General features: G+C 36.9%; 2 protein-coding genes across 2 annotated transcripts in view; both read left to right on the top strand.

Moving 5' to 3' along the window:
• The window catches only part of LOC113228655 (Down syndrome cell adhesion molecule-like protein Dscam2), an 81,231-nt gene that overhangs the window by 34,902 nt on the left and 32,789 nt on the right, over positions 1 to 13,540 (top strand). The window contains exon 3 of the mRNA XM_026462011.1: positions 3,583 to 3,728. Within this exon, the coding sequence (XP_026317796.1) occupies positions 3,583 to 3,728 (146 nt within the window). The remainder of the gene's footprint in view (positions 1 to 3,582; positions 3,729 to 13,540) is intronic.
• LOC113228536 lies at positions 9,397 to 11,006 on the top strand. Its single transcript, XM_026461883.1, has 2 exons — positions 9,397 to 9,879; positions 10,548 to 11,006. The coding sequence occupies exons 1-2, from the start codon at positions 9,448 to 9,450 to the stop codon at positions 10,584 to 10,586; spliced, it is 471 nt and encodes a 156-aa protein (XP_026317668.1). The 5' UTR covers positions 9,397 to 9,447; the 3' UTR covers positions 10,587 to 11,006.

The following is a 13,540-nucleotide window of genomic DNA, read 5'->3' as shown; positions in this document are numbered from 1 at the left end:
TTGTCCCGCGCAGCTTGCTTGTTTATAAAGTTGGAATCATTGTGATGAGCCGAAACCTTTTGAGTACATTATTTATTGAAACTTTCCTTTTCTTGTTTTATGTAATGCTGTAATTTAATAATAAATGTTTTGTCCATTGAGGCTTTCAATCTTGCTGCATTTCCGCGCCCCGGGGAAAAATATCGAGACCACTTCAAAAACAGGTTTCAATACTTATAGGCTAGACATTTAGGCAGTTAAAACATGATATCTTAATCAAAGCCTTTAACTCAAATTATAAAAGTATTTTTTTTATAATATAGTTGTTGTTGTATATATAGTTGTTACGTAAAAAATAAAGACCGTGTAAAGTTACAGATACTGGTTTTATTATTACCGTTCTTCAATCTCCACGGATTATACTAAGCTCCACTCTAGTGTTGCCATATTCATGTAACAAGAATTAAAAAATACTGTGTGTCTAGTAGATTTTTAATAATAATATTACTTTATTTCGGACCAAAAACAATTATCCATAGTTTATTAGTAAAAAACTTAGGAATAAGGTTAGTATGATGCTATTCAAATGCTAAAATTAAAATAAAATAAGATAATCTTAAAATAAATTAAAATTCAAAAAACATACAATCGCGAATAATTACAACATTAAATATAAAATTGAGATTGTTTACATATAAAATTGAAATTAATCTAACACACTTATGTAAACTTAAACTAAACCGCCACATGAAGTTTCATCCAGTGGGTCTGGATGGGGCAGTGAATTTTATCTGCCACAACTTTCAGAATGCTGTTGGGGCACCCACGCACACGTCGCCAACGTGAAGCAACCCTCTTCCTCAGAATGGCATGTAAGCCATCTGTGCGTGTCTCAGTGAACATGCCTGAAGCGCTACAGTGTCGTGGTAACCCCAGCAACATCCTAAACGCGTTGTTATATTGTACCCTCAGAGTATTTAGGGTCACCTTATTATATTTCACCCACAGGCTACACATGTAGAAGGTTTGACAGTATGCTTTAAAAAGCGTCAATTTAACCTCCCCACTACAACGTGCAAACCTGTGGGCGAGCATATTTCATCTGACTGCAAGGGTTCTCCGTTCTCTCTCTATATCCACCAGATCCGACTGATTATCTGTCACCCAGGTATTTAAATTTAAAAACTCTAGTAAGTTCACTGCCACAAAGGGAGACCGGCGTTACAACGCCCACTTCTCCACCTCGCCACTTAAGCACTCTTCTTTGTGGAGTTCACTTAAAGCAGAAGCTCACTTTTCTTTGTATTATACCGAGTCCTTGGGCAACAGCATAGTTTTCACATATCTTAAGTAGCTCACGGAGGTCACATATAGATGGGCTCAGCAGCACCATGTCATCTGCATAATTGATATTGTTAACTATAACGCCATCCAATGAGCAGCCAACATTAGTACTGCTGAGCTCACCAATCAATGCTTTTACATACAGGTTGAAGAGCTGAGGTGACGTTAAACCCCCCCTGCCTCATCCCGCATCCCAACCTGTATGGTTTCGATAGCGACCCAGCCCACTTAACATTGTTGATCTGGTTTCGATATCAAAACTCGAAAAGCCCAATAATCTCAAACGTGAGATTTGTCTCACAACTCAGCTTATGCTACAACACGTCATACGAGACTACATCGAAGGCCTTAGACAGATCAAGGAAGCACGCATACACAGGCGTACTTCTGTCCGTGTAATACCGAACAATATGCTTGAGGCAAAGCACAGCGGACTCTGAAGAAAGTCCAGGCCTAAACCCGAACTGCGCATCATGAATTTTCAGGTGCTTAGTTAAAATGTGATCAAGCAAACCGTCCAGTACCTTTGCTATGATAGTGGCCAACGATATAGGTCTGTACTTGTTTTTGTCAGACACATCCCCCGTTTTGTACTTAACAAGAGGTACCATCAACGCCTGCATCAAACCGTTAGGTAGGTACGAGTGCCTTAAAGAATGATTAAATAATTGAGACAAAACCCCCGGCAATTGCTCACCAGCATTTTTTAAATGCTCTACGCTCCATCACGCCATCATGCCCAGGTGACTTCCCCTTCATCGTTCCCTTAATGATAGATACCACATCATCTGCAGTAAATAGATGAAAAATATATGGGGCACCATAATAGGAAGTTACTTGCACCCACCCGCGGTCCGGCAGCTCACGAGGCACGAGGCAATCCAGAAACCTTAGCCTCGCCTTCGAGTGAGCATCTTTGACATGTTTATTCCAGCCAATGATACGCTGCTTTTTACCACAGCCCCTCCCACGGTAGCATTCCTCATCCGCACCTCGCAATATACAGACCACCTTCTCGTATAAGCCATCGATTACTATTCTATGGTCTAAGTTGCTACTCATTCCAAATGAGCACTCAGTGAGCCGTTCTGGAAAACTAACATCATTAATTTGGTCATTACAGATGATTCTATACTGCTCAGTTTGTACGCCATCACGCTCACTCCATATAACCTTACAACCACACCACACAGTGATCTAACCTCCTCGTACAACCGTGTGCATCACGTGTAGGGTGTCGGCACGACGGCATGCAACTTCTCCGCGTCCGCACTATGCACAGACCCAATTTTGACAATTACAAAAATCAGTTAGCTCATTCCAAAACAATTCACCTGGATGCTCATTATAATCACCCAGAATAAACTTGATATCACAATTTTCAATTATTGCACTGATTTCACTGAGACACGGAGTGAAGTCAGGTAAATTATCCACGCAATTCGTAGGCATGTACACCGAGAAAAAGAGCGCAGACCGGTTGCGCGTGGTAGCTTTAATAGCCGTAACGCGCGCATTATTGCAGTTCACTACGCTGACCGCATCAAACGCACTCTTTCGTCATAGCAACGCCACGCCACATAGGGTCTCCCTCTAAGTATACCAGCCGTTGTGTCTATTGCAGATACGCCCGAGAACCCAAAATCCGTGTCTATCGTACCAAAGAACGGTAAGTCTTCCGAAAAAAGCCAACTTTCTTGAAGCGCAATAATATCGGCACTCTTACATACTCGTATCTCCCTATACGGTCTATACTTCTACTTTAACCTTTTAATTAAGTGACTGTAATCACACAAGTCTGGATATTCCCGAGACTGAAAATATCATTCTCGAGTCTCGAACATGCCAAAAAACTGTCAAATTTTTCTTAAAATGTTCGAGATCGAAATTCCCGGGACGAAAGCACTAGATCATAGTTTCCCAAAGTGGTCCCTCCCACCCCCAGTGGGCGCTGTAAAGCTCTAGGGGGGAGGTATGGAAGGCCTCGGAAGCGATTGGGAGGCGTTGAAGCTGTCCAGGGGGTGCTATCGTATTTGAAAAAAGACCGTATCTATATAAACCACACTACAAATATGTAATGTTTTACCTTGTGATTTTTTTGTGTTAGGTTAATAAATCAAATAGGTGTTTTCAATTATTTATTTATGGTGGTGGGCATTGAATTTTTTTTATCTTTGGCGGTTAGTTAAAAAGTTTGGAAACCTGTGCCCTAGAGCACAACTAACAAAATACAAATTAAAAGTAACGTCTTCCTTTCAGACACGTGTTAAGCGATGGTCGGCTGGTAGTGGGCGCGCGGCGCTCCCTGCTGGACGCGGGTACAGGCAGTAGCGGCGCTGTACTTCGGTGTAGAGCTTCCAACCGTGCTGGAACGGTACTCTCTAGGCCTGTCTTGCTGCAGCCAGGTGAGTTACAATTATTCTTAGTAAACAATTTGTAAAAAAATACTAAAGATATACCGCCGCGTCGTAGAACGCGTCTTAAGGTTTAATGCATTCATACACGGCGTATGACATCCTACTTATTGCCATACTTTGTTTATTTTCCAAATTTATACTTGGTGTTTTTTTTAAATGGTACATTATGGGCACACCCCGGACACTCCATACAACGGTCGAAAATTATTTACCTACTACTACATACAGCAAAGCGCTATCTGCACACGCGCAAATGTGTGCGTGAAGTGGCAGGGTTACCCATCACTTTCTTGCAGTATTACGTTACGTTATCAGAGCGGCAATATAGCGAAAATGCTAACGCGAATCTATTATCTATGATTCTATTAATAGAATCTAGAATCCTAATAATTACACATGTCTATTTATACCGATATAATATCATATTTTTCATTAATTCACTAACTAGAGTAATATTGAAGATTTATTTTAAAAATATATTAAAAGTACTTAAAATGTTATATTTTGGACATGTACATACCTTTAAATAAGGTAACCAAGATATTTGAAATTGCGTACTATTTATCGGCAAAATGATTTGCAAATTCGAGAACCGTTGTCTACTAGCTCACGAAGTCATGGCGCCTCATTATATTGATATAATAAATCTGCACATACGTATATTACTCTGCAGTAAATAAATGAAGAAAACTATAACTGAATGAGTCACAGCATAATTCACGACCATTATAAATAGTAACGTAAAATGATGTTTTATATTAACGTACAAGTTTCGTAAAGAATAAATGAAAACTTTATTCAAATATCAAATTGTGACCGGCAATGTGCGGGGCGTGTTGCGGTATCTAAAGCTAGGGAGGGGCGGAGATTGTCCGTTCTCTTTACTTTACGTTTTGTTCTCTGGTATGGGGAAATCCAAAACCATAGAAGATACAAGGAAACTGTCTTAGGAACCATGAAGTCCTTTTTTTGTGAAAACAATTTTCTCATAGTCAATTTTTTGGTCTAGTTGTCCATAAAAATGAATAAAATTTATCAAAATTTTTTTTAGTGCTAATCGACTTAGTTTGATAAAGGGATCATTTCATTGTATGGGACGAAAAAATTCGGAATAGCCGAAGTTGTTCAAATCAAATATTTTTCGTACGAAATGAACAAAATTGACTAATTTTTTTTAAAGCTAATTTTAATTAATTTTTATTTAATAATAATTTTATTTAATAATTTGATTTACTTTTTTATAATTTATTGTATGGGAAGAAAAAATTCGAGACAACAGAAGCATGGTTCCTAAGACAGTTTCCTTGTATCTTCTATGGTCTCGGATTTCCCCCTTTAGAAAAAACACTCTGTATATGAGTGCTATAAAATATTATGACTGCGTCAATACCTATATAGAGAGATAATTTCGACAAAAAGAAGGAAAAGTAAAGAAACTCTATATCGTATAGTGTAGGTTTTTAGGTTTGAAGTTTTACCATTGGCACATTACATCTCCCACTTTGTTTAGTTTTCCTATGCATCAAAGGTTGTCACTCTTAGCGATAAGGCCGCACTTGCCCACATTAGTTTCTAGTTGTTTGTGTAACGTTTTTGTTCTTGTTTGTGAGCAATAGTGTATACGAGTATCTAGCCTTCAATCAAACAAATTAATTAATGAAATTTGGCTTTATTACTTCCGTCTTCCCCTTTCCATCGTCGAGGTACTAGACGTAGGCTATGGTTTCACCCCTGTGTTGTAGATATTATAAGATTTCGCACGAAACGTTTCGCTTCGACATGTATATGGCGAACGATCAAAGAGTAGAATTCTCTGCCTACAGACTTGTTCCCTGAAAACCATAATTTAAGCTTTTTCAAGGCGACATTGAATAGGCATTATTTAGATGCGCATGCTCCATCGTCGACCCCAGCGTCGCTTTCCATCGGGTGAGATGAGGATATTTGACCTCATTTATTTTTTTAATAAAAAAAACAGCTTAATAATAGTATAATATTATAGGATATGACCGACAGGTAAGTAACAAACGAGGATTTACTGAGCTTACACTATTTCGGATCGTGATATTGTTGATTCTGAAAGACTGTGATATTAGAGCTTATTCACACGGCATATTTTATGCGCGTCGACGACGCGCTGTAATAAATCGATTGAAAGGCACGCAAACATCGCGTTGTAAGCAAAAAGCTTATAAACTAAACTGGAGTTTACACCTAGAATTTCATGTAGGTACTAGTTGCTTTTTAATTTAATTTATTTAATTAATTAACAAACAAAACTACAATTAAAGCTATCTCTTATCAAAATGCACGATACATACACGCGACTACAGCGCGTCTGCGGCGCGTATAAAATACGCCGTGTGCGTAGCCTACGCACACGCTTTGACAATCAATTCACAATCCGCTGAAACCCACAAATAGTATTTACATTAAAACAAAACACTATCAGTAGCAAACACTCGGTTCGGTGTTAATTATTTCTAAATTCTATACATAGCACAGTTAATCCTCTCGTAATAAACCCCGATTCCTCGAAGTGATAAGATAATCCTAATTAAATCTAATCCCGTAAGCCTGAATTCTACTGGAAACATAATAAATAAACAGTGCTCGTATTTGGTATTGACCATTTCATTTTCTGTGCTTGGATATAATGAAAATTACCTAAACCTTAAACAGCAGCCTTGTTTAATAAACAGATGTACGAGAAGAGGGCAAAACAAATTACAACTTCGACTCAAGTTGGACCAATTAACTTTCCGTTACACAGCCAGGGAAATATGAAATAAAATGAATAACAGCCCACGGCTGCTCCAGCTTTTTACACGGAAAACTTTTAATTACAGTATTAAAAATGACATTAGGAGTGAGTTCGCAACAGGATGAACTTCTCTTTTGTTTCAGTGATGGTCAATGAGAAAAATTCTAAATGTAGTAATTTATGATTTTTTTTGCGTGGGGTGGGGGAAAATCATTATGGATGCCGTAGGCCCGGATTAGATAATATACCCGACGTTTCTGATTATATGGTCCTATGACCTATGGGCTTAAAAATTAAATTAAGAATGAGTTCGCAACAAGGTAAACTTCTCTTTGTTTCGGTAATGATCAACGAGGAAAATTCTAATAGCAGTAATTTATGACTTTTTTGCGTGAGAGAATAAATACCCTCAGAAATGCCAAGTCCGCAACAGATGGTATGTCCGCCATGACTGGGATCTAGTCTCAGTAAAATACGGACACGAATTAATGTCTCCTTTTTTGTTAGTTACTTGCTGCTTTAGCTGCTGCAGCATTTTTAGGGGCGAAAGAAGTATCCCCGTAAGACGTACTATTCACAATCCCACAAGTTTAATTAGGTGTGCGTGCTCTATAGTCGACCGTATCATCACTTTCACATCAGGTGAGATGGCGGCCAAATACCCACTTGTATTTTCTAAAAAAACACCTAAAAATCACATGTATTGTATGTAAATTATCGGAAATTATTGATTGATTAGTTTGTAATATTGTAGCATATGTATATATGTATGTAAACATTTTATTGTACCATAAAGTAGATTACAAATTTTAAGAAACAATTTAAAATGTTAGTGCACAAAGGCGAGCTTATCCCGTAAAGGGATTTCGTCCGACTCACCTTTGAAAAAATAACTGAGGGGAAAGTTGCTTTTTGTGTTTGCAATAAAAATTAATAAATAAAGAAATTAAATGAATGAAATGAATAAATACTCAATAAATACACAGGTAAATTTATTATATCAATGTATATTACTAATAATCATAATAATCAATAAAAAATATGTGTATTATTACTTCCTTTGGTACACTCCCGAAATTATTACAAGTTCACCGAATGAAGTTCGTGCAAACGGGCTAATCTGGGGTCAGGACCTGACTGAGTGGGTCCCTATGCGGGCTTACTTGCACAGGTTATAGTAACAAGGTTTTAGGGGGGTCATTATGAACAAAGCTTATATAGAAAAGATATAGGACTGTTCCATCTTTGTATTCATAATAACATCAAACTAGTGGAATATTTTCACAAAAAATATATCAATACCATGGTAGAAAAACATCAGTGGCAGTAGAGCTCCTTATGAAAGAGTTCGTCCAGGGCAGTACTGCCACCTAACTTATTTCTGCCTCCAGGCAGTAATGCTCACATTACTGCGTTCCGGTTTTGAAGGGCACTGGTGCTGGTGAAATCACAGACACATGGGACTTGCCACCTTATGTCTCAGAGTGGCAGGCGCAGAGGCAGTGTCCCTTAGGTCTTCGCGATTTAAAGCACATCACTTGATATCATAAAAAAATTAAAGGATTATGATATTCAATAAATATTGCAATATTTATTATTCTGTGTATCTATATACATATTATACTTTATAATTACATAAACCATACAGCTGTAGTATAAGAATTGTTATTGTTAAGCACCATGTATTTACATCAATGTTATTACTTATTATATTCAGTGTTAATCAAGCATCGAGTTGTCTCATTCGTCTCCGTCGTACGCTCTCCCTACATGGCGACCCTGCCATTTTTGGGATGTAGCTAGTGCCCGGTTACAGTTTGGCTCAACGGACTTAAAATGTATATTATTTATTCTAATCGACACTTAACGGACGTGGACGTAAATTTTAGTGCCAAAAATGTGTAACTCAAAAATACCTGAAAAACCGGAAGTCACCGCACAAGTCGGTGTTAACAACCAAATTACAAACAATCATATCGTGACCAATATTGGGATCATTTCGTGGTCCATGGTGGCAATTATCATAATACTGTTGATGGTTGGAGCTATCATTATGATCCGATATTGTGTGAGGTGTTTCAATAAAAGAGTGCAGCGAGGCGTTGATGCAGGTATAATACGGTTAAACAAAATGTAAGAAGGAGCGAGCATTCCTTGTAACGACGACGACCCCGATTCCTTATGAAGAAACCTGAGTCGCAAGATGTTCCTGTCACGAAGCAAATTGCTTTGATAAACTAGTACAGTAGTGAGTGAAAACCCCATTCAATATCAGTGTAAGTGTGGTAAAAATGATGAAAATTTAAGTGCGAAACAAAAAAAATTTTTTTTTTAATAAACGGTTATACTACATTATAATATGTACATTATAGACTTTAAGTATATAATATAAATAGTATAAATATATAGGTAAGTGCGATTTTATGTATGTCAGAATATTTGGAAAATTTAAATGAAGAGCTTTCAAAGATTAGAACCTACTTAATTAAAATTGGACCTAAAAGACGATGTGGAAAAATAATTGAAACTAAGCTTAAAGAGGCAAATGAATTATTAGAACAATATAACACTTATATAGATGCTATTACTAAGGTATATCATTTAAAAAGTAAAGAAGAAAAAATTTTTATTGATAAATATTGTCAGGATTTTAAGTTATTGTACAGTGAAGTAAAGAATCTTTGCAATATAAAAAAAGAAAGTGAAGAAATATTAAAAATGGCAACGTTCGATCTGAAGGTCGCGTTAAGTCTTCTGCCAGTCATGAGTGACAAAGAAGAAAATACGAAAGAATTAATTGATAGTATTGAGTACTATGCCACTACCTTAGATAACGAATCGAATAAAAAATTAATTTCCTTTATTTTAAAAACTAGGCTGTCTCAATCGGGTAAGCTAAAATTATCTAGTAAATACGAGAATATATCAGAATTACTGACCGATATGCGCAAACAATTATTACCAAGAAAATCAGCATCGGCCATACAAATGAAACTTCAAACATGTAAGCAAAATGAACGCACTGTTGCTGATTTTGGCAAGGAAATTTCTGAATTGTTCGCGGATTTAACTATTACCCAATCGGACGGAAATTCTGATCATTATAATGTTCTGCGCCCGTTAAACGAAAATTACGCAATTAAACGGTTTGCCGACGGGCTTAGGAACCGTAGAACAAGTACAATAATTGCAGCGCGTGATTTTAATACACTAAAAGACGCCATTCAAGCAGCGCAAGATGAAGAGATCACGATAATTTCCTCAGCGGATGTAATGGGCATGTCCGCTCAACCCCGTGGGTTTACACCCCCCCACCGAGCAGCGAAAGCGCGCGGAGGACACAGAGGATACGCGCGAGGGCAGTCCGCCGTAAAGGTAAATACACCAAATTATTATTACAGACGGCCACAGTACTCATATCATCCAAGAAACCCAAGAGTGTTTTCTCGTGGAAACTCGTACAGGGGTAGGTATCAGGGCAATCGCCGTCAATCATGCCATAGGAATGTGAACTTTATATCCACAACAGGTGACCCCTGCATGGCAACGGAACGTGACCGCGATGAATCAGAGCAAGCAAATATGTCACATTTGAATAATTTTTTTCGAGTCTGACTATGTATGTATGTGCAACAGCTTATGTAAAGTATGTATTAATTTGGACAGGCATGAGCACAACAAAAGCGAATGGCTAATCGACACCGGCGCTTCGATTTCAGTTGTCAAGCACGATAGAGTAAAATGTTTACGCATTCCATTCCATAAAGAAAAACTTTGCGTCAACGGCGTTGGTGGAAGCGTACAGTCAGAAGGATATATTTATTTACAGCTCAAAATTGATACCTCCACTATAAAACATAAATTTTATGTATTTGATAAATTACCATGCAAAACTGATGGAATTTTAGGGCAAGATTTTTTGACAAAGTACAAAGCAGTTGTAGACTTCGAATTAAATGAATTAAGAATTTGTAATTTAGAGAGACCTGTCACATTACCCATTACTTATTTGAGACAAGATAGTTCATATTTAACAATTCCAGCAAGAAGCGAATCAATTCATTATGTTGACACGAAGTTAAAACAAGAATGTGTCATTAGTTCTCAAGAATTATGTCACGGAGTATACATTGCTAACATTATAGTACAGCCGCATAATGGTAAGATACCTTTTAAAATAATGAATACACGAAATGAGGATGTAATTTTGAATTATTTTAATTTAAACGTTTCTAAGTTAAGCGATTATTATTTATGTCACTTTAATAAGTCGAATATGAACGCAGAGAGGGTCAAGTCTTTGTTTTCTTTACTAAAATTTGAAAATCTAAATGAGGAAGAACAAAAGTCTATTGAAAACATTTGTGCCAAATTTCCAGACGTCTTTCACGTACCAGGAGATAAATTGACAACGACTTCATTATACGACCATACTATTGAATTAAAGCCACATACTACTCCTGTTTACGTAAAGCCGTATCGTTTACCACAAAGCCAAAAATCGGAAATAGATAAACAAATAAAAAGTATGCAAAACGATGGAATAATAGAGGAATGTAGGAGTGCCTGGTCGAGTCCATTATTACTAGTACCTAAAAAGCTAGATTCAACGGGTATTAAAAAATGGCGTGTAGTAATTGACTACAGAAAATTAAACGAAAAAGTTCAAGATGACAAGTTTCCTCTGCCAAATATTTCAGACATTCTAGACTCGTTGTCTGGTGCAATGTATTTCACTACTTTAGATCTCTATCAAGGATTTTATCAAATAAAATTAAATGAAAACAGTCGACAATACACGGCATTCACAACAACCAAAAATCAATATCAAATGACTAGATTACCAATGGGACTAAAAACTAGTCCCAATGCGTTTTCTAGAATGATTACGATTGCTATGTCGGGATTAAATTACGAGCAGTGTTTGGTTTATCAGGATGACCTATGTGTTTTTGGTAGAAACCTCGAAAATCATAATAAAAATTTAATGGACATTTTGTCTCGGTTACGCAAAATCAATTTGAAATTAAATCCAGCAAAATGTAAATTTTTACAAAAGCAAATTTTGTACCTTGGCCATGTAATATCAGAAAAAGGTATTTTACCTGACCCAGAAAAAACTAAAGTATTAGAAAATTACCCAAAACCAGCTAACACAGATGACGTAAAGAGGTTCGTGGCGTTTGCGAATTATTACCGTAAATTTATACCCAATTTTGCAGAAAAAGCTTATCCTCTTAACAGGTTGTGTTGTAAAAACGTAACATTTAAATGGACTGAAGCGTGTGAACATGCTTTTCATTCATTAAAAACAGCCTTAGTTAGACCTCCTGTTCTACAGTACCCAAATTTTCAGGAGAGTAATGAATTTATATTGCAAACAGACGCGTCGGGACACGCCATAGGATCGGTGCTATGTAATAATGACGGCAGGCCTGTAGCATACGCTAGCCGTACTCTAAATAAAGCCGAAAAGAACTATCCCACTATCGAAAAAGAGCTCTTAGCGATAGTGTGGAGTGTAAAATATTTTCGACCTTATTTATACGGCAGAAAGTTTAAAATCCAAACCGATCACAGGCCATTAGTATATTTATTTAGTATGCGCGACCCTTCTAGCAGATTACTTAAATTTAGATTACAAATAGAAGAATATGATTATACAATAGAATACATAAAAGGTAGCAAAAATTCAGCCGCGGATGCCTTATCAAGAATACTGATAACGTCTGATGATTTAAAAATGTTAAATGAACGAGTTTTAAATGTTATGACTCGTGGGCAAGTGAGACGCATGCGAGAGAGCGAACGAAAGAGAGATACGCCAAATTTGGTGGCCGATAATCATCCCCCGAACTCAAGGTCTGATCAACCGAGAGTTGTGGAGATAATTAAAAAGCCAGAACATTTGGTTGAGTTAGAATTAGTAAATAATAGGAAATTGAGAGACATAAAGAGAAAAGAAATAATTATGGAAAGGTCTAATTATTTTATTTATGTACCAAGTAAGAGTAAAATTTATTTTACTGGAATATTATCTCGATCATCGATTACGCGAGACGTGTTGGTGAGAGATCTATGCAACTTGTGTATGAAAACAAAAATAAAGGAATTATGCATAATAAAGAGTCAGAATAATAAAAGTTTTATTGCACAGATAATAAATGAAATAAGAGAAACGAAAGATTGGTCCGGACCACGAATCTGTGTATTGAAAAGCGTACAAAGAATAAATAACGTAGATGATAGGCGAGTAATAATCAATGACTTTCACCTGTTGCCCACTAGTGGCCACGCGGGTATTAGGCGAATGTCAAATAATATAAAAAAGTTTTATTACTGGCCTAGTATGGATAAGGATATTCAGGAGTTTGTAGCAAAATGTGACCTTTGCCAAAAACAAAAATATTCAAATAAAATCAAACAGCCTATGGAAATAACCAGTACGTCAAGTTATGCATTTGAAAAGATTTATTTAGACATAGTTGGTCCTCTGCCTACAGATAATGCCGGTCATTCTTACGTTCTCACGTTACAGTGTGAGCTATCAAAGTTCATAGAGGCATATCCGCTTCACACAAAAGATGCTAAATCGGTTGCATCTGCTTTTGTAAATAATTTTATTTTGCGTTTTGGCATACCCAGGGAAATTGCAACAGATCGTGGATCTGAATTCATTTCAAACACAATGGTTGAAGTTTGTAAACTATTAAAAATTAAGAACCTTACTTCAACAGCGTACCACCACCAGTCCATAGGAGCGCTCGAGAATACACATAAGACTATGGGTGCGTATTTACGTATTAATTGCCTTAACCGAACATGTTCCTGGAGCAGCTGGCTGCCGTTCTGGTGCTTCGCGTACAATAATACGGTACATACAGAGACAAGGTACACACCGCATGAACTGGTATTCGGAAAGTCGTGCAAATTGCCGAACAATTTAGATTCCGGTATAGATCCTTTATATAACTACGATAGTTATCCACTTGAATTAAAATATAGATTACAGGTTGCACAGCAAGATGCAAGGAAG

Source organism: Hyposmocoma kahamanoa, unplaced genomic scaffold (genome assembly GCF_003589595.1).
Source record: "Hyposmocoma kahamanoa isolate Upper Pololo Valley unplaced genomic scaffold, ASM358959v1 232, whole genome shotgun sequence".
Taxonomy (NCBI): domain Eukaryota; kingdom Metazoa; phylum Arthropoda; class Insecta; order Lepidoptera; family Cosmopterigidae; genus Hyposmocoma; species Hyposmocoma kahamanoa.
Note: the sequence above shows the minus strand (reverse complement) of the source record. Positions and strands in the feature narration are given on the sequence as shown.